Source organism: Pleuronectes platessa, chromosome 18 (assembly GCF_947347685.1).
Source record: "Pleuronectes platessa chromosome 18, fPlePla1.1, whole genome shotgun sequence".
Taxonomy (NCBI): domain Eukaryota; kingdom Metazoa; phylum Chordata; class Actinopteri; order Pleuronectiformes; family Pleuronectidae; genus Pleuronectes; species Pleuronectes platessa.
Genome location: NC_070643.1, coordinates 10,666,083 through 10,690,138, shown reverse-complemented (window position 1 = coordinate 10,690,138; position 24,056 = coordinate 10,666,083). Strand labels below are relative to the sequence as shown.

At 40.8% G+C, this 24,056-nt stretch overlaps 3 protein-coding genes across 5 annotated transcripts; all 3 read left to right on the top strand.

Annotated features, from left to right (window-relative positions):
• Positions 1 to 3,480: 3,480 nt before the first annotated feature.
• nfe2l3 (nfe2 like bZIP transcription factor 3) lies at positions 3,481 to 9,995 on the top strand. The gene is made up of 5 exons (XM_053446977.1): positions 3,481 to 4,375; positions 5,992 to 6,072; positions 6,564 to 6,677; positions 7,141 to 7,597; positions 7,722 to 9,995. The coding sequence occupies exons 1-5, from the start codon at positions 3,872 to 3,874 to the stop codon at positions 8,489 to 8,491; spliced, it is 1,926 nt and encodes a 641-aa protein (XP_053302952.1). The 5' UTR covers positions 3,481 to 3,871; the 3' UTR covers positions 8,492 to 9,995.
• Positions 9,996 to 11,620: 1,625 nt separating this feature from the next.
• On the top strand, positions 11,621 to 15,396 carry cbx3a (chromobox homolog 3a (HP1 gamma homolog, Drosophila)). Of its 3 annotated transcripts, none has more exons than XM_053446499.1 (5): positions 11,621 to 11,880; positions 12,616 to 12,769; positions 12,962 to 13,121; positions 14,577 to 14,671; positions 14,794 to 15,396. In XM_053446499.1, coding segments are annotated over exons 1-5 (537 nt in total). In that variant the 5' UTR covers positions 11,621 to 11,879; the 3' UTR covers positions 14,921 to 15,396. The 3 variants fall into 3 exon arrangements, with proteins under 3 accessions (XP_053302474.1, XP_053302476.1, XP_053302475.1); XM_053446501.1 differs by having other exon boundaries at positions 11,717 to 11,876; XM_053446500.1 differs by lacking the exon at positions 11,621 to 11,880 and adding an exon at positions 11,904 to 12,042.
• Positions 15,397 to 21,273: 5,877 nt separating this feature from the next.
• snx10a (sorting nexin 10a) lies at positions 21,274 to 22,663 on the top strand. The gene is made up of 6 exons (XM_053447451.1): positions 21,274 to 21,306; positions 21,439 to 21,525; positions 21,617 to 21,717; positions 22,082 to 22,180; positions 22,303 to 22,497; positions 22,585 to 22,663. The coding sequence occupies exons 1-6, from the start codon at positions 21,274 to 21,276 to the stop codon at positions 22,661 to 22,663; spliced, it is 594 nt and encodes a 197-aa protein (XP_053303426.1).
• Positions 22,664 to 24,056: the final 1,393 nt, after the last annotated feature.

Sequence of the window (24,056 nt, the reverse complement as noted above, 5' to 3'; positions counted from 1 at the left end):
CACAGGAGCGCAGCAAGTGTTGCAGGAGGATTAGTGATGCGGCCACTGTGTGCGTGTCACCCCGGTGCAGTTGTTGTGTGTTTGTGTTGCAGCTGCTTTCCTGCAGCCAGTTGTCAGCCCTGCACCGGTGTCACTGTCTCGCCGGCAGCTCACAGACAGTCGAACTGACTGAGACCATGTGAGTTGAACTTGTTGTTTTGCTCCAGACGTATTATGGACCGTCACCCGTTTGGTTCCTACAATTTAACACGAGTTTACTACTCTGTGGCACAAGGGCTCGTTTAAGTCTGTGAGGATGCGTTTGTTAAGGTTTTACTGTGGAGCTTCATATCACTGAAGTACACAGTAAGTATGACAGGAGAGTGTAGAGACCGAGAGGACAGCTTCCACTTCAACAGCTCTTCTCACTTTCTTTTTTTTATCACAGCGTCAAGGAATGCATTTGTCTTCATATATTTATTTTATACAACTGGTATGTATAATTGGTAGTTATATTAATGACATTCCAACTAAAGAAACACAAAAACAATTATCTCCTATTTCTTCAAATGCAGAAACAATAAAGAAAATAAAGTATCTTTGTTTTATCTACTTATCACACTAAAATGTAACTTAAATGCAACAAATTAAATGATGCATGATGATGTTTCAAATGATACTACATATTTTTTTAGTTTGAATGGGTTTAAAAGTCTGCAAGATTGTTTTATGAATCTTGTTTTGTATACAACTGGTATGGATAACTGGAAGTTATATTAATGCCACTTCAACTTAAGAAATACAAAAACAATATCACCCGAGTATTTCTTATTTCCTAAAATGCAACCTTTGCAGAAAAAATTAAGTATATATACACAAATTTGTATTTGTTTTATGAACTTATCAAACTTAACTTTCACATAATTTAACTTAAATGCATCAAAAGAAATAATGTATACAGATTTTCTCGTTTGAATTGGTTTAAACGTCTGCAAGATTGTTTTATTTATAATTGTTATTTCTTTAGTTCTTTCAAAATATGAGTCACGTCGGTGCAATGTTGGTGGAAACACTAAAAATGGTTATCCCTTGTTGTTACCACCTTTTGACAGCAGGGGTCGTTGTTGAGCTAGATATCTCACCTCAGTCGATCATCCACCCGGACGGATCATTGGCTGTGTGGAACTGAGTTGTAGCAGATGACCAGCACTGTTAACTCAGTTTATATCCATATTAAACATGGACGTGTCACATGTATTTCGGTTGATCAAATGTGTCATATGTGTGCACAGTAGTGGGAAAGTACTTAAACGTGGAGGTGTAGTGAATGTGCAGAGGTAATATTTCATCCTTATGCTTTAATACATTTATCACAATCTCTGATAATTATCTGACATTGGAAATATTGACATTCAACAGGATTTGGGTTCTTATAGGTTGAACTACCCACTATGACAATCACCCCACTTTGACCAAGCTTCAACCTTTTAATGTCATATTAAGACATAATAAACATATAGTAGAACTGCATAACGAATACTTTAGCACATGTTGCTGGTCTTACATCTGTATTTTTACTCCAATCTTTATTTATATGACTTGACATGTAAGAAATAAGGAATGCGTCTACTACTTGACGTATATGCTAGATACTGTACACCTTTTAATATTTCCAATAAAGGATATTCTAAAGGTGAAACCAGTGTGTGTGTAATTTAATCTGCTGTCTTGTTTTCTAGTTCTGTTCTTCTGATTTGACTCAAGGCTGTACACACCACAGACACAAGCCTACATAGGCCTTGGATAAATCAGCAAACAGGCGATAGTCAGGCCAGACAAAGAGCCTGGATGTCTCTGTGTATCAGATGTGTTGTGAAATATGATATTGCTTTTATTCAGTCCTCTGCTGGGATGATAGACTGAGCTGCTCCAATGCAGTCATGTTATTAGGTGTATAAAACAAACAGCAAAATAAACCACATAGCATTTTCCACTTCTTATTTCATCTTTTTCAGTTTTTGTCTCTGTTGCAGTAAGAACGTCTACAGGACACACACCGGTTTTGTTCAGCTGGAGGGGACAACCTCAAAATGTTACTTCATCACATTTCACCAGGTTAGGTGTGAGAGAAAACATGTACATGAGGACTGAATACAAAAAGCCGACATTATAATTCAAGAGGCCACAAACTGTGAATAAACATTATGTTCCAGATTGGATGAACAACATCCTTGCCTCAAGGAAAAAGACAAGATGACCTTATTATTATAGTACCAACAACATCATAAGTCTGAATGCAACATCTTCATCTGAGAGCGACTAGCATTTCAATTCTTTTTAATGAACGTGTTTAATGTGATAATGTTTTGTTCAGTGTAATAGTGTTCCCTACCTTAGACCCACGAAAGTGATATTACAAAAATTACTTAAAAGAATGTATTTTTTACAATAAAATTCCCTCTTCTCACCTTTCCATCCTGACAAGTGCTGGATCTAGTACCTCTGCCAATGAGGTCCTGGTGGAAGGATGTGGTATGAGTCAGTTCAATTTTGGTGTGGATCTAAATCAGGGGGTGGATCGAGGATTAGATTAGATTTTTTACCTTCTTTAACATTGTGAGATTTTTTTTTAACGTTTTTTTTTATGTCTCAGAGAATAATTTATTGATCTTGATCAAAGAAAACAGGCATATTTATTGGACTGATATTTATGAGTTGGTGTAAATGCAAATAAATGTGGATTCATCACAGGACTTTTGGACCTTGGCGGTAAAGGTTCCATTCTTGTTGAAAGTGTTTTATTGACTTAAGCAAATATTATAAATTAATGATCTGTTTTCCAATCCTATATTCAACATCAGAGTTTTTTCAGAAAATGGACTGATATGTCCCATCATGTAGAATGAGCCTTTTTGGACTGATCTTAAAATATATAAAAGTTGGATAATGCTTTGGCAGGGTTTTTTATTAAGAAGCCCATTTAAAAACTATAAGTAGATGTGGACTTCACAATTTCCCAGAGAACTCTTAGATACATTATAAATTATTATATAGGATATCCAGTGGTTATAGAGTTATGTAGATGTCAGAAGGTTGTTATATGTTTTCCTAATGAAGCTTACATAGATAGGCAAGTTAGTTGCACGAGTTCAAACTGTAATTTACTGAACCACCGACAGGGGGACAGTCTCATGGAATAAAAGCAGGTCAGTAGCACAGCCAGGGAACAGCAGCTGGGGAAGGTTTCAAGGAACAGCTGGATCTAAGGATACAATGTATAAATGTAATCTTAAAAGTGTAATGTGAATTTCTGGAGACATATCACGTTAATTTGTGGTATTTTTCATTAAAATAATGTTTTTGGTTAGAAATGGGGTGGGGCTGCGGTTGTTACTTTTTGTACCCTGCTGTCATTGGTCAAAACGATGAGTGACAATCTTGTTATCCAATCACGCTCTCATGCGGTGAGCGCTTTGGTCCAATCTGCATGAGCTGAGCAAATGTGAAACGAAGTTTCCCCAGTAGCAGCAACTAGGGTGTTAGCATTTAGCTCCTCACATCCACTTTAAATGTCAATTTGAATAGTAACGAGGCAGTGTGCTTTTGATAGTGAGGTTCCACCGACAAATCACCGCCACTGTGACGGACTGAAGAGCAGCGTGTCCGCCATGTTTGCGCCGAGAGGCTCCCCTTTAACAGGTAATTGAAGCTGATAGCAAAGTGCTAACAGCTAGCATAGCCATCTGAGCACTTCACCGGTACAGGCGGACCTCTTTGTCTGACAGGGGAAGGCGTGCTCTTTTGTTAGGCTTCTCCCTTTGTCCACTGGGTAAAAGGGGAACTGTCGGGTCAGGCTTTCGCACTTATCTGCAGTTCTGAAAGTATTTGGAAAATGCAAAAAGCGAAAAAATATTTCACAGAAGGCCTGATTCAGTTGACGATCTTACTCAGTTTGATTGGAGTTCGCGTGGACATCGACAGCTACTTAGGCGGCTACTACACGCCTCTGATAGAGATTAACTTGGGTCCCAGCTCAGCCTACACCCAGACACCCTTCCACAGCCTGAGAGACACTCTTGACGGATACACCGTGCACCCGAAATGTCCCGAGTTGGACTATTTCTTCGCGAGCCGCCGGCTGCTGGACGAGGTGAAGACCCTGGGCTCGCCGCGGTTCCCCACACAGTTGAACACATGGCTCGTCCACCAAGTGTCTGCCACTGACAAGGCTGACTGTGGGCCTTCGAGCAACGACAGCACCGATTCGGGGTTGCAAAGTCCCGGGGACGGGGCCGGGGAGGACCGTGAGCACCTGCCTGGTGATGGCCCAGAGGTGCGACAAACAAGCCCCGAACTCGGGCCTTGTAGCAATGGAGCCTGTGGCTTTCCCAAAGAGGCAAGTGTGTTTGTGTTTGTGTGTTTGTGGGTGAAGTGCAACACAAAGTTACCCGGACTCATCCACCTAAGTTAAATAACGATATATTGCAGTATTGACTAAAGGAGGAAATGAGCTGGAGATAAAACTTCCTGAGAGACAGACAGAGCAGCTAGCTAACTAGCACCCCTAACCCAGGTTACACAATGATGGCTGTCTGTCCAACGAGTCACTTATTATTCTGTAACATTTCCTGGTGCACCACCAGCAGTGTGATAAGCTGGTGGTTAAACTCGAGGTGTCCATTCACTGTCCCATTTGTATGACCGATTGTATTGTACAGCCGTCTGCTGCACCTGTCCCACTTCCACATGGATCTCTGTCTCTTTAAACCAACAATAGATGTTGACTTCATTAAGCAAAGACTAATGAGACCAGTGTTTTGGCTTGGACCAAAACACTTTTGTTTACTCGCATATCGTCACAAACGTTTGGTTGAAATATCATATTCAGTGTAACTTCTGTATAAAGTCTTTGCCCTTATGAGTTTTTACAAGACTCTACTCACACCCAGACCTTTCTATTCAACTCTTTCACTCATCCAGTTTTTCTAGCTCGGGGGCTCAAACAGCTGCTTGGTGGCAGTTGTTATGGTTAATTGTGTAACTGTATCCCAGAACCAATCGCCAGCTGTGAGCCTCAAGAGGAGGAGTAGTGAAGCTTACATCCGCACCCTGTTTGCTTACACAAAAGTGGTGGTCCTTACTTGAACACTGCCTCCCATGGATCTTGTTCCCATCGATACTCTCATGTTGACACTTTTTTTTCTCTGCCCTCTCATTGTAAAATAAATAACAGCTTAAATAGTTGTAGGCCGAGATTTTGTGGTTTGTGGAAACACAATGATTCAAAGGAGAGGACCACAGCTGTGATATTTGACAGTAAAAAAAAAATCCATAGCTATTCACTGCAGCAGTTGATGCATGAAAAGCTGCTCAAGTGACAGTCGACAGGCTCAGGCAGAACTCCGCTGGTGTGATATACTTTTGCCTCCAGCAGAAACATAAAAACCCCAGATTCAGCAGTTAGTCTCCCTTTCAAAGTTAAGAAATGAATTTTCTCCCTGTGAGTGGAGACATGAAGAATATTGTGTCTGTGGCAGACAGCTGGTGACCTACATCAAATGCTGTTCTTCATGTACCAGAAGGGTCTTACAACATCTCTCATGGTTAGGTCATCTCTGAGGATTATTAGCCTGACTGATAGGGTTCTAAAATAATACACACTTTCATATCTTAATACACCAACTTGCACATTGTTTATGTGCCAAAAAGGAGCGGAAGTTAATTGACCTTAATGTAATTTAGTGGGTTTCAGTTTCTGCTGCAGTAAAAGCTAATGTTTGTTATGACAAACGTGATCTTTGTTACAGCACTAATCCCCACTGAAGATATCCAGTTATCTGCAATAGATGGACTTTGGTCACTGAACAAAAAGTGTACGGGTCTTCAGGGTCACTCCGCTAACTAACTGTGTTTGGCTTTTCTTTCTCTTCTATCCCAAATCCTCTGAATCTCCTGTACCCCAATTCTATCTCTGCTTTTTTTCTCTCCATCCGCTTTTCTTCATCCTACCAGGAAAATGACATCCAAATTAAAGAGGAGGAAGAACCTGCTTCGCTCACTCAGCTGGCTCACAGTTCCACACTGGAGCAAGAGGTATGATCCTGATTGTTCCAGTTGATGTCATAAATTGCTGTGTACTGTTGAAAATGTTTCACACTGGATCAAACAGTTTTCTGAGAAGTAGCTGCACTGTTTTGGTTGCAAGAATACACAACACAGTGTTTATCAGTCTGTCACATTCGAACCAAATTTACAATCACGTGATGGTGTGAAAAATTGTGTTGTAATGTCACAGTCTTACATGACTGCATCACTTCAGTCACGCCATTCTGATCCCAGTGCATTAGGATTAAGGATGTGGAAGTAGAATAATTACCATCTCTCACAGAGAGACTTCTAGTTCCTTTATGTACTAATCTATAAAGATTATGAAAGGGAAAGGTCATTCATATATATTAGGATTTAAGAATAAAATTATGAATTTCATGTCATATTAAAGTATGTTCCTTTAAACTCTGACAGTCTTGGACAATATTTACCGTAGGAATTAATGTTGTATTCTGTGCATGGTTTTCCTACTTCAGAGTTTACTTGAAGGTATCACTGCACTGTCTGACCCAGGAAGCAACCCTCCTCCTGCCATTGATATTGACCAGCACTGGAGCAGTTTACTCTCTCTGTCTGTCACTGACCTTGACGTAAGTAGTCTGTCCATGTTCGTTACTGGTTCCTCATGAAAGCCTGAATGAATTGATAATGTGTGGAGCTCTCCTATAAAGATAAACTTTACCCCTTTTGAATCTGCCATCGCTGCTACACACAAATCCACGATTGGACGCTGAGAAGAGTAAAAATGTGTTTGATTCACTGTAAAACTGCAGCTGGTCAAAGGACGTCAGCTGAGTAAGCGGTCTTTTCAATGTTGGTCAGAAAGGATATGCATTCACTCAGGAAAAACTATATGACCACATGCATCCCAGACCACCTCCAAATGTGTTCCTACATTGAGTGTGTTCAGACCTGTACTTGGCGCTGACCAGTTGTGATCGTATCACTCTGGGTTGATGTTAATACCGACTCTGAACGAGGTTTTAATGTCCGATTGTGATCTCCGTCTCATTGTGAAAAATAAACATCAACCAAAATTTGTCTCATGTGTAGGACTTGGATTCTCTTGTTGCGGATACTGACATCACAAGTGCCATCAGCCAGGACGTCAGTTTGCATGATGCCATGGCTGCCACTGCTGGTGCCTTTGGTATGACGTCAGAAAGAGGAGAGGCCCGACCAGTCCCCCAACAAAGAGCCCTGTTCCGACTTGAATCCACAGGATCCTCGCACTCCGACGTGTCACCAGGGATGGCGGTAGGCTTGGCTGCCCTCCCCTTTGCAACAGTATGCAATTTAACTAGAAATGAGTTATCGCAGAGTGCACTGGGTGGCTGTCTGGATGAGGCAGTGTTTGACCAGATCAATCAGCTGGGTTTTGAAGGCCTCGACACCATCGGCTCCCAGCTGATGGGCTGCCTCGAGGGTCTAGCGCCACAGGCCCTCGAGGACCTGGACTCTGACTCTGGACTCTCACTGGAGAGCAGCTCTGGAGGTCCAGTCTCCCCAGGTTAGTCCAAATCTCTACAAATGATCATAAATCTAATTTATACCCATTACCCACTAAATTAAATAAGGTCAAGAAATTGTTTGTTATAAATATTAACACAATAACGAACCCCTCCCTTGTACAGGCTCATCCGAGATGTCATCTTCATCCAGCTCATACTGTGAGGATGAGTGTGGAGCAACCGGTTACAGCAGTGATGTGGATTCACTCCCCTCGAAAGGCATTGCGGACTACACCACAGCATGGTCACCCGTTGACCTGAGTGAGAGTGTGTGGCATGACCACAGCTACTCATCACCTGCTTTCTTCAACCCGCCGTCTGTAACACTCCCCCACAAAGGTATCAAGGAGGAGCCGTTCAGCGAAGACGACGAGCCAAGGTCGGAGGACAGGGAGATGAGTCGCGATGAGCTTCGGGCCCGTGCCATGTACATCCCCTTCTCTGTCCTGCAGATAGTCAACATGCCCGTGGAGGAGTTCCTGGAGGTTCTTGACGGTCAAGGCTTCTCCCCTGATCAAGTCACACTCCTGAGGGACATCCGCAGGCGGGGGAAGAATAAATTGGCAGCGCAGAACTGCCGCAAGCGCAAGCTGGATGCCATCACAGGGCTCCAGGAGCAGGTAGAAAGGCTACAAGCTCAGAGAGACAGGTTTCTGAGAGAGAAACAGCTCACAGCCAAGACTATGGGGGCTGTGGGCCAGCAGATAAAGCAACTGACCAGAGACGTCTTGGCCCGGCTGAGGGACGATTCGGGACAACCCCTCAACCCAGAAAGATTCACCCTGCAGTGCGGGGCTAATGGTAGAGTAGTAGTTCAGCCTTTGAGACGGCCTGCTGTCTCCACGTCAACTGGCAACAAAACAGACAAGAGAAAGAAGGACAAAAAGCAGTGATGCAGTACTTGCCAGATAAGACTTGAGTTTTTAGTTGTTTTTTTTTTTTTTTGACTATTTCTGAACTTGACTTGCCAGACTCTGGTTTCAGGATCTCATTCTGTATAAGTGTGTGTGGATTCACCGCTGTTGGGACCCTAACTGGGCAAAAGCTGCAAAAAAAAAAAAAAACTCTGAACATGAATACACAAAAAATAATCTCTGTACATAAAATATCTCATGGGAAAAATGTAGCTCACACACTGGACACAAAGTTTGCTCTTTAAAGATGGACAAGGCACTAGAGGCCGATTAGGATCACAGCTCAGATGCTGGCAAAGCCACCAGTTTCTCTGTGTGCATTAACATTAAACTCACATGTTGTTTCCGCAGATAATTCTTGCCACACACTTCTAAAATCCAACATAGCCAGCATTGTGACAGTTACTGGAAAGAAATCTTTAAGGATGATTCTATTTGTTTGTTTGTTTCCATGTTATCTTGCTTCTCAGTGTATTCAGTTTGAAGAGAAGGTAAAAGATTGTATTTATTAAAGTTTCTGAGATTCCTGAAATGCTTATGTGCATCACAAGACTGTCAAAGGCAGTTTTTTGGTTGTTTTTTTTGAAAGCGGAAACTTTATTGCATAGTGCTAAGAATATGGGGACATTACCTAAAGTTTACAGATTTGTTTTAGATACTTTGTGGCATGTAGCGCAGAAATGGAGCTGAAAAGTTGAATAAGATAATTGAAATTGTTCTTTTCTTTGTGTTTATGATGTACAGTATACCAATGATTAAACTGACAAGGCCTTAATTAGCATTTGATAAGTGTTTTGGTTAGCGTGTGTGCATATTAGAAACGAATGCACATCATCATAACAAAAATGTTTTAAAGAAAAAAACGTTTCATGTTTAAATTTAATATTCAGTCAGTAGTTTCAAGCACAATTCTGCTGAATCCCTTTCATTGTGGGTTACTAAAAGACTTCTGACAAGATTATATTCTACCTCACGCCTCGGTTCGTATAGATTTTGGTGAAATAAAATAAAAGACGCTTTTTGTAGGGGAACTTAAGTGCACTCATTAGCCACCAATCCTTTGTTATTAAAATGATCTGAAATGGACTTAAACCGCTCCGTTTCTGAAAAATACAATCACCAACTCTATTTAATGAGTGAATGTTTTACGGATGTTGCTTTTTATGTATTTGAGATTATCTGAGAGGTAAAATATTCAGTAGAAGTTCCTGTGTTATTCATGGAAATGTTGCTTTATACGTCGACCGAGTGAGTGAATTAAATGAGACGAAAATTGCATGTAGTTGTTAAAAGTGTGACTCATTAAGTACCTTTTTTTTATTATCCCTAGACCCTCACAAATTTGTGATTAATTTCCAGGTTTGCCCAAGTTTACTTTGCTGTTTCTATAAATGCTTAGGGAATTTCAAAAGTGCTTTTTTGTTGTTTTTTTGCAGGCGTTGTTCTTTCTGATTAAAAAAAGAATAAAATAAAGTGAAACAAATTGTGTTTTTATTTTTGGGGGCCACTGTCTTGGGATCTCTGTCTGTAATCCACTGAGGTTGTTTGCTTGTGGGATCCAGTAAAGTCATATGTATGTTCAGGGCCGGCCCTGCCAATGTTGGCACCCTAGGCGAAATTTCAGATTGGCGCCCCCGAACATACACACGCAAACTGTCATGGATCCCAAAGAACTTTTGGACTGTATACAGATGCACACACAGGCGGACACATTTGTAAGCTATAAAAAACAATAAAAATATATAATAAAAAATATAAAAAAGAGTCCTGTACTGATAGCATATCATGTCATGTCCACACAAATAAACATCAATGATGTCCACAATCGGGGTGATTCTTACCTTTATCTTGTTCTTTCTTCTCCTCTACTTTGCGGTGCTTTCTGAATTGTGTACCTGATAATTTAATCTTTTTTTGATTCATCTTTGACTCTAACCGCAGTCTATCACCGCAGCGTGTACGTCAGGGACACACCTGAGGCGTAAGCGCCAATTCTGTGTGAGCAGCCGCCAGACTGTTCACACAGGGAGCCATCCAGGAGGATGTTTTAGATGCTGGCTTGCCTGTCCACGGAGCCACGGGTGGTGACATCAGCAAATGTCCCTACTATGCTGCCAAAATGAGCATCTCTTTGTATGCATCATGGTGCTATGAGACACTGTAGTGAGGTGAGATCTTTTTCTCTGTTCATGCTGAAATAAAGTGTTTTCACTTGGTCTGACATTTTCGACATCTTTATAAAACACCTCATTAGCTTCACACTACAAACCCTTTGGGGGGGGGGGGGGGGGGGTGTTTTTGAGAGAAGAATCCAGATTCATTCACTAGACTGGCACTCAGTAGAGCTCAACAGAGCCGTATAGGTTCATCTCTGATCCATGCAGCTTCCTTCTACCAAGTTGTGCGGTTATTGGTCCAGTAGTTTATTACATAAACCGGTTGACTGACAAATCAGAGGTGAAAACATAACCTCCTTAGCAGAGGTAATAAAACCTCCACCCATTTATCAAGGAATTGTCATCAACATTAATAATGAATAGAAACACAACAGTAAATTAAAAGCAGAATGAAATGTTTCGAGAATATCTAAATAGTTGACGGGTAATTTTCTGTTGGTCGTCATATCAATTCATTTATTAAAAGCTAATTTCCCCCTGCTACTTAGTCTATAGGGCTGCTGCGCAGGATGTGCGCAATGGGTTTCTGCAGGATGCGCGCAGTTTGGTTCTGCGCAGGATGTGCGCAATGGGCTTCTGCGCAGGATGTGCGCGCGCAGTTTAAATTTTTTTTAATTTAATTTAATTTTTTTATATTTAATTTAATTTAATTCAATTTTTTTTATATTTAATTTTATATTTAACTTTTTTATATGTAATTTTTCATCACCATCATCACTTCACCGCCCTTGTTCAGGGTTAAATGATGCTGGTGACTGACCTACGCAAGCCTGTAGCCGCCACCCCCCCACAGGAGATGAAGTGCTTGTGTGTGTGTGTGTGCGTGTGTATGTGTGTGTGTAGCCGCGGCGCTTCCCGGTTCTTCCCGGCACTACGCTGCCGGTGCGAACATTTTGCACAATAGGCAACCGCCTATGTCGCCTGTACCAGGAGCCGCCCTGTGTATGTTAATAAATGACTCCGGTAGATTTCTCTGGCCAAGGTCTCGCTACTCAATTGCAACGGACGACCACAAGACGCAAAAGGTGCGAAGCAAATCGCGTTCCGCCTCCAGGCTTCCGTAGGAGACCAACGATTACAGCCGAGGTTTTTTGGCGCCCGACCCGCGAATCTGCAGGCCCCAGATATAGAGGAGGCAGACCGCGTGGTGAGGAAGGAGCACTGACGAGCACAGTGCAGTTCTTACGGTAAGTACGTATACCGATTTATTACTTTGCGTTACTTTGAAACAAGCCGCCTGACTGTAACACGGCTGATCAGCGTAGCCCTTATAGCTTCGAGTTAGCTACGGCGTTATCCTAACAGAGCAAGCTTGCTTTAGTATCAAAGCTTCGGACACGAGTCAGTGAATCAGTAAGAGCTTACCTATCTCACAGTATCCGGTTGTGTTTTGTGCACATTATAATCAGCTAGCTTTTCCACGCAGTAGCCTCATCACTCATTTATAGATGATCGGAGCGGTTTAGTCCAGCGTTAAACTTGCTTTTCTCCATTGCTAATGCTAAATCCCTACCTCGGGCTTTAGCTTGTATGCTAACACCGCTCCTGAACCTGAAGCGTTGCACCGGCAATGCAAAGTGAAAGACTTAGTATCTCCCATTTACAGGCATTGGATTATATTGGCTACGAGTAGCACGATAGCTAGCCCGCGTAACGTTATCTCTTGAGTGGGCTAGTTCTGATTTAACATTGTGCACAGCGCTCGGCTAAGCTAGCTGGCGCGGCTCCTAAATGAACACTACACCAGTGTTTATGTTATACACGTTGGCTTGTTCGGACACACAAAGAGGCACCTCCTCGTCTGCGTCGTGTTTTAAGTCACAGGCTTCGATACGAAACTTGAGGATAAGAGCGGGACTAGTTTTGCATGTGACTCGAAGTACATTGTTCTAACTGTTTGCTTTTCCTGTACCTTTTTGCTTTCAGTGCACAACATGGGCAAAAAGCAGACTATGAAGGGGAAGAAAGATTCTCAGGATCCACAGGAGGAACCTGAAGAGTTTGTGGTGGAGAAAGTGCTGGACCAGCGTCTTGTAAATGGGAAAGTGGAGTTCTTCTTGAAGTGGAAAGGATTTACAGAGTGAGTTGCCTCCGACACCTGTTGCCCCCAACCCTGCTGAGTTGAAAGTGCTATGCTTTTGTCCATATTATTGAAACATCAGTTCTGCATACAAGTTAGTTAAAAAAAAAAATTAAACATGGTTTGTGCCTTCATTGGTGGAAGTATTGAGATCTGAATGCTGAACGTCCTCCCTCCCCTGCTCCTTTTCAGTGCTGATAATACCTGGGAGCCAGAGGAGAACCTGGACTGCCCCGAGCTGATTTCAGGATTTTTGGAAGCACAGAAGAACATCACAGAGAAGCCTGCCCCCGTCAAGAGGAAGGCATCGACTGAAGAGCCAGCAGAGACGGAAGCAAAGAAGAAAGATGTGGTGAGTTGACTTAAATTTTTATGAGGAAGCCATATTAATCTTAACGATGACTATTATTTTCTATGCAGAGCATTTGTCAAACTAATGATCAAATACAATCGCCTCCCACGTGTCACATTACCTTGTTGCACCAGACACAAAAATGTTGTAGCACCATTGTGACGTCACACCTGGTAAGATGAGCAAAGGTGACAAATGGGGGGTGGGGGGGGATCTATGGACTAACCAGACTCCCTGCCCCATCCATAGGGCACCAAAGTTAACTGAAAGGTTTGGTTGTGAAGCACATGCTATAGCCTTATCAAGTCCATTGAACACATGTAGGACATTTTGATGAGTGAATGTGGTTCAACACATAGTTAAACTCTAATTTGTGTTTTTCCATGTAAATAGTCACCAGTCTGTTACTCCTTTATTTAAAAGACCTGTTACTGACATTCAGCAGCTCCTGGCCCTATCCTAGAGTGACCATGGGATCGTTTATAGCCGTCTCAGAACCAAATACAAAATAATTCACCAACTGGGCTTGACACTTTTTGCTCAACGTTGTAAAGTTTGGGAGCACGAAAATAACTTGAAGGAATAGTTAACCCAAAATGATGATTCACTCATTATCTACTCACAACTATGGAGGGGTGGGTACAGTGTGTGAGTCCACAAAACACTTATGGAGTTTCAGGGGTAAACAGTGAAGCAGCCGAATCCAATACAGCTAAAGATATTAGGGGCTTATCTTCAGGCGGAACCCCCCCCCCATTATATCCCTCCATACTGCGTTTGTGTCGTCATCCAAATGTCCGAAAGCCCCGCCATTCATATTCGACTCGAAACAAGGTAATTTATACTGTGTTTTCAGCCTAAAAATCCACCAGAAGTTTCTGACAGTCCCTGAATGCACCTCAAGATATCGGCAGACATCGATGCTTAAAAACATGGTGTTAATAAACTTGTTTCGAGTTTTTTTGACTTCTTAAGACAAGCCCCTAATATCATGAGTTGTATTTGATTGTTCCCTGGATGCTACACTGTTTACCCCTGAAACTCAATAAGTGTTTTGTGGACTCAAACACTTCACCAACCCCTCCATCGGTATAGTTGTGAGTAGATAAAGAGTGCATTTTTGGGTGAACTATTCTTTTAAGGGTCCTAGTGAAAATCTATCAAATTTGATGTTTTCTTAAGTATAGGTATCAAAGAGGACATATACAATCTACAAGAAAAAAACACAGTACATTAGGGTTTTAAACATTAGCTATTCTCCAGAGTTCATGTCTGAAAACGGCTTTAGTGAATCTTTACTTCTTTCCATCCTGAGTGTCTGAACTGCAGCCAGATATTCATTCACCTTCACCTGGAGGATGTCGCTGGTCCAGCGCAATATTTTATGTTTGGTACAATGAACCACTGCTCCAGTTTCTTGATTGTGCACACTTGTTCTGGTTTCACCATTTACAGGCTGAAAAACCACGTGGCTTTGCTAGGAGCCTCGACCCAGAGCGGATCATTGGTGCAACAGACAGCAGCGGGGAGTTGATGTTTTTAATGAAATGGTGAGTCCAGAATGAAATAATCCTAATTTGTCTAAACAGCCCAATTTCTAATTTAAATTTAATCTTGTACTCGTCTGCCAGTGTTGCATTTTACATCAAACATTATGAATTTTGTTTTTTAGGAAAGACTCAGATGAAGCAGACTTGGTCCCAGCCCGCGAGGCCAACACTCGCTGCCCTCAGGTGGTCATCTCCTTCTACGAGGAGAGACTGACATGGCATTCCTGTCCAGAGGATGAAACTCAGTAAAACCCTCCCCTGATGTCCCTGCAGTCCTTTGCACCACTTTTGCCCTTCTCCTCAGGACTGACATTTCTTCTCTGGCATGCTTTCTAGTTTTAGCCTGCTTAGTTTTATTTTGATGTTTGAAGACTTGAACTGTTTGGAAGTCGATGAGAGCCATGTTATTTGTACATATTTGCTGAACTGATGGAGAGAAAAGGGTGATGGTGTTTCTTATTAGTCATAAGTCTTCCGGTTTCATATTCTGATTAGTTTGTTGATGGCAGTTTAGAAGCCATACCCACCACTGCCTATAATCATACCTGGTCAAATTTTGTAAATTTGATAAGCTTTGGTTTTGTTAAGCTGTCAACCACCTCTGGTATAACTGTCTCATTTAAGCTTTTGTTTCACTCAAGTGATGTTTGGTTCTAAATGTGCTTTTTGTATACTTTGTTTGTATATATCATTTGAAGTTCTAATAAAGGTTTTATGTGACCAAATCCCACGCATCAGTTGTGGCTCAAACGGTTTAGAAGGTAAAATTGATATTGAGATTTAACTATAGTTATTACTTTATTTTTTCTAGATGCATTACAGAAACATTTCGTTTTAGTGAGGGTTTGAAACCTTGATGTTGAAATGGTGCCAGTAAAGCATAGTTTATGTAATAAAGTTTAATAGTGTGATTTGAGAGTTTCAGCAGCATATTCCTGCCGTCTCCTGAATAATTTTTGATAAGCAAGTCTTTCTCTTCTCTTTCCTGCACATGGAAGGTTTATAATATAGTCCAATCTACACCACATCTTTACCTTTACTCCTGTAAGATTTTCAATGCAAGACTTTCCTCTGTTCGTATGTCCAGTTTTGGCCTTCTTTGAATAAATCATTTCAACCCCCACAGTTCCTTGGAGGTTATGATTATGTCAAATCTCCTCAACTGATTTCCAAAACAATTTGTGGAGTGTTAAGGCATCACCCGAGGAAGAACCCATTCATTTTTTTCAAATCCAGGACCAGTAAATCTGGCCTTAATTTGTTCCTAATTTCTCTGAATAAACCATGATTATTGATTAAACTAATTAGGCAAGATTAGGAGATTTATTGGGGCAGGTCTGCAAATCTGGATTTACTGAATTTAATTTTGGTTTCATGGAGGTTTGATGGATCATGATGGATGTATGCACTCTGCTTAGGGCGAATTTTAGGTTAGTATTAAATCGCAGCACCTCATAACCTATAAAACAACTGAGCTCTGCAGTAATGTACCATGTCACCAGACGGCACAGCTACCTTCACTGTGCTATGAAGAACAGTCTCCTGACTGGTATCAGGCTGTGGGAGATGGACTTGGGACCTTGTGTGCATTAGTGCAGATGTTTCCATGATAACTGGCTTTTTTTCTTTCCATGGAAAAGTCATGGATCATCCCTCAACGGACTGAATCTTACAGGTGTTTTTTCAAGATTGACATTTGTAATGAACAGCGCTAATTTAATGTTTTTTATCATGATATGTGCAGATGCCTAAAATGTTGTAAAGAAGAATATATTCAGAGTGTTTTCTACTGGTCCTCATCTAGTCATCATGAATCCTGTCACGAAACTGAAAGTGTTTGCATGACATAACAGGCTGCATCTTCATGTTAACACTTTCAGTTTGGTGACAGGATTCAAATCCGGTGTTTTCATATGAAATCATAACTCTGGAATGTCTTGATTAAGTCAAGTCTTATCAGTGCAATCCCCACTTGTATGCAAATCTTCTACACCAGGAGTTACCCATGATCAAACACTTAAATCTGCATTCTTTAGGTTTATAATCGGGTTGTCTTCATGGTGCTGCTTGGTATAATGGTTGAAAAATGGACACCAAAGCTTTTGAATTACCTTGATTTTACAATATGTAATTTGCTACATATATAATAATTGGTTCAAATATGTATACAGTCAATGTGAGTGAAGGAGATGACTTTGTGTTCTCTAAACAAACTAGCAGGACATAATCTGAGACTTTGTGTTTGTTGTGTTTTCTCCTTCAGCTCTTCTCAGATTGTTCTTAATCAGGCCACTTAAAGCCAATTCATTTATCTAAAGGCTCATAAACAAATAAAAACTGCTGCTCTATAGCCAATTATTACAGTTTGAGACTGTAACAGCAGCAAGTGAAGGGACTTATCTGCTGATGTCCCCTGTGATGAAGGGACCTTTATATGCAAATTAGCCTCCCCCTTCTTAACCTTTGCCCCTCTGTCAGACCTACCCCCTCGGAGTCTTTATTACTGGTCTCATCGCACTGATTGGATCATTCTTCGCAGGACTTGGATTAAACCTCTTTGGACATACGTAAGAACTCTATGATTTTATTGTTATATAAGTGTAAGCCATGTCTACATGTGTTGTCCTTACATTGTGGTGGTGGTAGGGTGCTGTGTGGTTTGGCCTGTGGGCCTCAGGAGAGAAACCGCTGGTGTGAAACTTGTTGAAAGAGGAAAAGTGATGATAACTACAGAAATGAATGGCAAGACTGTGAAAGTTGTGGGTGTTGGTTTGGGAGAACCATTATCCGATGATGATAGAATGTCTGTCTGAAGAAGCTTAAGGCCTCTGGCTGTTGTTTTCGCAGTGTCCCCTTCTTCATGTGGGAAATCATGTTGCCTGTCCATTGTCAGCTGTTAAAACAACATGGATAATGCAACTCTGAATGAATCATAGTTAAACTTTGCAACTTTGTTAGCTTCTCTTAAATTCTAGAATCACACAATAAAGTAGTCATATATTTTTTTTAATGATAATGTATGTATGAATACAAAAAGTTTTATAAAGTGATTCATTATGATTTAAATACTGTATAATGATTTTATTTTATATCCACAATTCCTTTGCTATTAATAACAGGTAAAAATAAATCACTTACAGGAAGATATTTACTAGCCAGTCAATTGTAGGCAAAATTATATTTTAGCACCTAAATCAGCAACAAAGACAATTAGAAAGCTCTACAAACCATTATATTTACAATTATTAGAATACCATCTGTGAATTTCTAAGTTTTCTGAAAGATGAGATTTATGTTTTGTGGCAATTCAGGCTATAGCAGCAACCATAATAAACTTTATGTCTATAAAGCAACTTTCAAAAACCAGTTACTAGGTGCTTCGCCAAATTAAATACTCAAAGTGCAAGAAAAGCCTCATCATACTCAGCAATGCAATACAACAACAGATTCAAGAACCACAATTAAACAATAAAAGAACAACATTCAGACCAAAATATTTAAAATTTGAAAAGATAAATACTATCAAAATAAAAAGCATGTAAATACTAGTTCATACAAGTGAGTTTAAGTAGATTGCCTCAGTCTCTCAGTCTAGCGTCTGAGAATTCACATGATCACACTGGGAACACATTGATGTCACAGTAGTAAAATTGAAATGAAGACCACAATTAAGCATAAGTTAACAGAAAGGTGGCAAAAGCAACAGGAAGGTGGTTTTAAAGCATTCAAAGAAACGGAGGTATGATGCGGAACACGAGTAGAACCCAAAGAAAGGAAACAATACTATCTGTGTTTTGGTCATTCAGGGTGGAACAGAACATTTTTAGTAATAGGAAAACCTAAAACAGGATAGTGTGAAACTTTGAACATGTTATAATCTACTGTCCAAAATATGAAGTTGAGAGAAGGGAACTAATACTGAAGCTTAAAGAAATAAAGCTAAGATATATTTTACGTAGTTGCTCACGAAGAAGTCTCAGGAGTGAAAGTTATCTTTTTTTGTTTTAAAAAGCTCAGAAGGACACAATTGATGGAGAGAATATAACTCTGTGTTATTTTATTTTACTAAATTTTTTGGTAGAATGAGTGAATGTTTCCCGATCCACACTCCTTACCAATAGGTGGGGTAATGCAACATAACGTTATTTCCAAATGCCATAAAACATGAAAAAGTGGAAGAAGAAGAAGAAGAAGGCATCACACAATTTTGGGATTCGAACATAAGACGGAAAACAGGCCAAGTCTGGCCCCGTGCTTTTGTTTTACCTCTAAAAGTAAGGCTATACTTACAGTTAAAGGTTCAGTGTGCAGAATGTAGTGATATCTAGTGGTGATGTTGCATATTGCAGCTGAATACCCTTTACCTCACTCTCCCCTTCCAAACATGACAGAGAACCTGTGGCAGCCTTGAGTTGTCCTAAAAACTCCAAAGGTGTTTTGTTTGTCCAGTTTGGACGACTGTAAAAAACACAGCGGCCTCCTTAAAGATGACCAGCTCCAGATGTAAATATAAAGTGATCAAATATAAAGGGTCCATTCTAGGGTCAAGAAAAACAACAAGTCATGTAATTTTGATGATTGACACACGAGTGAAAACATCACCGGGATTATTTTTAAATAAAATTTCTGCCTGTAAATCACTTTCACCTAAACCTCTTAGGCTCGGCCGATGTCAGACATTATCTTACATGGGATATTCACGGTTCCAGTTGAACCACCATTTTCCCTCCTCCTCCTCCTCCTCCTCCCCCCACCAGGTAAGAGCATTTAAACCGATGAAGAACAGGTGCGCGCCTCGAAGCTGCACGCCACACGACTCTACCACGCGGGACGTCAGGTCGTTCTCTCGACCGGGTAGAAAGCATTTTCCCCGTAATATTCATGTAACTATATTTATTTCAACCAACAACACAGTTTTTATTCCGAGAGAGTTTTATTGCGCCGTGACGCGCAGCGGCGACAGCGTGTTGAGCGGGAGGTCACAGCGAGTCAGTGCAGCTCCGTCCGCACCGCACCAGGCCGAGCTGAGACCGAGCTGAGGCCGAGGAGCAACGGCCCTGCTCCGCATCACTGAGCTCCGGAGGGACCGGGAACGGTAGGACGGAGCGGCGGCTTCAGGGAAACATGGAGGGGGGACTTTTTGAATCATTTACTTAGGCTGTAGTTTGTTTTTCGTCTCTCTTGAGCTTCTGATGCACTTCTGGTCCTGTCGCGATTGTTGTTAGTTTGTTTGTCGTGATCATGAACAAAACACGTTTTTTCTAATTCGCTTCGAATAAGGTTTGAATTGAATTTTCGGGTTATGTATATACAATGTGTCAGGAGGGTTGCAGATGTAACACTGATCAGAATCCGCTTTGTTTGGCCATGTGTGTGTTAACACGCCGGGAATTTGGCTTCTGATTTTACACTGCGTTCATTTGGATGTTTCCATCTCGCTCAACAACACAAAACACCAACACAATTTAAAAAAAAAAAAAAAAAAAAAAAAAGTGCAAAAATACTTATGAAGTGGTGGATGATGTGAACTGTACCGTCAAATGGCATGTGAAAAGAAAGTAGGAAAATATGCAGTATTTCAGAACACCGTGTGAGTACATGCACACAAATCAACTGAACAAGTTCCACTAAAGTAGTACAATGTGATAAAGTATGAAAACTGTATAAAAATTTGAACAGGGGATGGATATGAACATTATGTACTATACCCACGTGTATATAGATTTTCAGCATACAGGATTAATATTCACAGTACAGTGAGGAGGATATTTATTGACTGATGATGATCCTCTCATACGTGTCAGAAACTGCATATGCTGTGTAAGTTTAGTCATTGGTGGAAAAAGGGACTAAATAGCTGCTGTGGCTTGTGCTGACATCAATGCCTTGTTGAAGTGATGATTGTTTTTTTTTTTTTTTTGTGCATACGTTTTATTTCACCAACCGGGTGGAATTGCAGCCAAAAGCAGTGTGTTCATAATATTGCGTAACATAGTGGCCAGAAAGGCGATGTATCAGTCGGTTTTGTTTCAGAGTCTCTCTCTGGGTAATCTCCAGGACTTTGTCACTGGTTGATGATTTGGACCTAAAGCTTGTAAATGCCGTTGTATCTTTTTTGCAGAATGAATAATCCGATGAGCCAATGTGTTGCTGAAGCCTTTAGATATGCATGTCGTGTGACCCCAGCGACTGGGTGTAAAGAGCGGACTCTGGAGTGCTAGGAAAGGCTTTCTCGTCATTTGTGTGATTGTTAATGTGTTTAAACAAGATTTCCTCGCAGGAAAAATCCTTGTTGTTGGCCCTTTTGTTCCCCTTAATGCTGCGTCAGCTCCAAATGTTTGTACTTTTGAGTCTTAAAGTATTAATTGCCAACTGGGCCGCAGCTTTACATAACTAATCTTGGATTGAAACAATGAGCTTTGACGGTTCTCTGGTAATAGAAATGTATCCCAATTGTTGAAATGGCGTGTGGCCATTTGCCAGCACTGACTGTAGGATTTATTTTTAAAGCTAAAATAAGAGGCTTGTACGTTGCAACCGATCCTGATCGTTCTATTCAGCTGACACTTTGTTTTTTGGTTTCTTCCAGGTGTGTACCCATTATGGACAGTATGCTAGAGAATCTCTCAAAAACTGTAAGTGTTCAAGCGTGCTCCGTCACACTGCACCTCCTCAGCAATACACCCACGAGTCGATCAGAGATGAGCTGCTGTTGAGAAATCGACATTTAATACCTGGATGCGTCTGTGATTTTTTTAATCTTGCAGGAGTTTATCAGCATTTGTGTTCGAGATCCAAGGCTCCAAAAAGACAACCTCTGGTATAAGCATGCAGACTACGAGATCTGTTTAGATGTAAGTGCCACCTTTTAATGGAGGGGGGGGGGTGGAAGCTTGCTGCTTAGTTTTGTCTGAGTTATGTTTAACCTCTGTTTCTCTCTTGTAGACCAATAGCATGTGTTTTCGAAAGAAGACCTCCTGTGTGAGACGGCGTTACAGCGAATTTGTTTGGCTGCGTCATTGCCTGGAGCAGAATGCTCTGATCATGTATGTTCATACCGTGTTGATTCCACCTTGTATTTCAATAACCTTGTTGAACTCTATTGCCTTTTAAAAAAAGATGTCTGCAATTTAGTCGACCATCAATTAGAACACATTTTAATAAACAGCCTCAAATGGTCAAGTTGAATTGACTCCTCGATAAAACACAAACTAAACCTTTTAAACCTCATTGTAGGATATCTTCCAGGACTGTTGTATTAAACTGCATTAGTTTTTGCCATTTGTACCTTAATAAACGGGCAACTGTGTGAATTGCATGACATTGAACATTAATGCGATTTCCCTTCATCACTTGACTAAACCATGCAAAGTGGATTTTCTTAAACTTTTCTCTTATATTCTTGTCCAGAGAATTACCTAAGTTGCCACCGTGGAACCCTTTCTTCAGTCTGAAGAACACGGAACAGGTGTCACAGAGAATGAAGGGCCTAAAAGAGTTTTTGGAAAAGTGAGTAACTCTTTCTGAGGTTGTTTTCATCTGCATTTGTTTCTCTGTTTACAACCTTACACAAACTACTTGACTCTAGCAAGTTTCCTGTTTGACATTGTCTCATATCCTCTCTTCTCTAGCGTTCTTCACACACCATTGTTGTTGTCAGACAGTCGGCTCCATCTGTTCCTCCAGTCGGACCTCAGGATCACAAAGATCGAAAGGTGTGCCGTTGGTAAGACTAGGTACACGGTGGCTGAGGCCATACAGAGTTCCAACAGGCATTATGTTGGTAGAGTATTGGAGAAGGGCTCCAGTGACTCAGACTGCGAAAGGTATGAGCTTTGACCTGCGTTATAAATCAATTCCCTGTCTGGAACTCTTGAGTTGACCCTTTCACCTCCTCTTCTCTCTGATTGCAGCTCTTCATCGTCAGGTCTGGGACGAAGTGTGGACACTGTAACGAGATGTAGCCCAGTCCCCATATTCGGGTCCTATTAGCGACCCAGAGCTTTTTATGACTGAATCCGTGTGGTGGCCATTCTGAAAAGCACTGCAGTTGAACTTCCTTCTTCTTTGGATGTACACCATCAATCTACAAACTGTCGACTTCCAAAGAGCAAAAAAAACTTTTACATTTGCTGACATTTGCTGACTGCATGAATCCCCCTATAAGTTTGTTTTAACCATTACGTTTATTTTTCTCGTAAAGCAGTACCTTATTCATTTGAGTATAGTGGCATTTGTTAATGTGTGTATTTGAAAAAAATATTCATGTTTTTAAAAAATTGATTGTACATTTGTTACACAACTTCTTAAATATTTCCTATGTATATATTTTTATCAGCACTGTAGTGAGGGCTATTTTCAATTGCAGACAGGTTTTTTTTTTTAGTAAAATATTTGAGGGTTTTTATGATTTGTTTGGATAAATAAACTTTTTGAAGAAACACAGAACTGTGTCCTACACCTTTTTTATATGCCAGTACATAACTATTCTTCAGCTCTAGTCAAATTTCTACATAAAGTGGGACTAATGTAGGATTATTTAATCCTAATTTAAGACATGCACCTTGATGAGTTAGTGCTGCCACGCACTGCTTCAACAGCCCAGTAGAGGGAGTGAGGACATCACAGGACCTGAAGCTGCTGAACGTACAGCAGCGGGATGTTGGCCCATTCTGACAAAATTTATTCTCACCTCTTTTGCACTGTGGGGCGTGTGGACGTTATTGATGTACTTCATTTAAAAACATTGGTCTTTTACACAAACATTTATTGTAGTCATACTATTCACTGTCGTGTACTGCAACTGCATTTTAAGACTGCGGCTTGGTTAAAATGTAAAATATCAGATGATACTGGTTACGTTCCCATCAGTCATGATGCACTCTTGTCTATTATGTTATCACAAGTGCACAAAACTGTCAATGTGACTTTTTATACAACAGGAAAACACAGGCCCATACCAACGTTTACCTCTAGTGGCCACTTTATAAGGTAAAGCTCAACTGTAAATTTTACTTCTAAAGATAAGTACTGATACAAAAGGGAAATTAATCAAGTGAAAGAATGTAAAAGCCTTTATTAGTGGCTAATTCATAGAAATTATCAAAACACACAGGCTGTCATTGGGGTGACTACCCTGACCTGAAGAATGAACAGGACATGCCTAGGCCTGGGATACATCAGAAGATGACCTTGTAGCTCATTAACATTATAGCTACAAGGTAGCAGGTGACTCAGACTGGAGGTAAATAACCTTCAAATTTTGGAAATCGACCATGTTTAGCCACCGGGTGTTTATCTCTAAAAGTCCTGAGGCGCCAACATGTTCAGACACAAAACAGCTCAACTGGAAATTTGACCTTTATAAAGATAATGTTGTTCAGTC

Coding starts and splice junctions, on each gene's coding strand:
- snx10a (XM_053447451.1), top strand. CDS start 21,274: ATGGACAGTATGCTAGAGAATCTCTCAAAAACT. Junction 21,718..22,081: donor GAGCAGAATGCTCTGATCAT/GTATGTTCATAC, acceptor ATTCTTGTCCAG/AGAATTACCTAAGTTGCCAC. Junction 22,181..22,302: donor CTAAAAGAGTTTTTGGAAAA/GTGAGTAACTCT, acceptor TCTCTTCTCTAG/CGTTCTTCACACACCATTGT.
- nfe2l3 (XM_053446977.1), top strand. CDS start 3,872: ATGCAAAAAGCGAAAAAATATTTCACAGAAGGCCTGATTCAGTTGACG. Junction 6,678..7,140: donor TGTCTGTCACTGACCTTGAC/GTAAGTAGTCTG, acceptor TCTCATGTGTAG/GACTTGGATTCTCTTGTTGC. Junction 7,598..7,721: donor TGGAGGTCCAGTCTCCCCAG/GTTAGTCCAAAT, acceptor TCCCTTGTACAG/GCTCATCCGAGATGTCATCT.
- cbx3a (XM_053446499.1), top strand. Junction 12,770..12,961: donor AAGTGGAAAGGATTTACAGA/GTGAGTTGCCTC, acceptor GCTCCTTTTCAG/TGCTGATAATACCTGGGAGC. Junction 13,122..14,576: donor AAGCAAAGAAGAAAGATGTG/GTGAGTTGACTT, acceptor CACCATTTACAG/GCTGAAAAACCACGTGGCTT.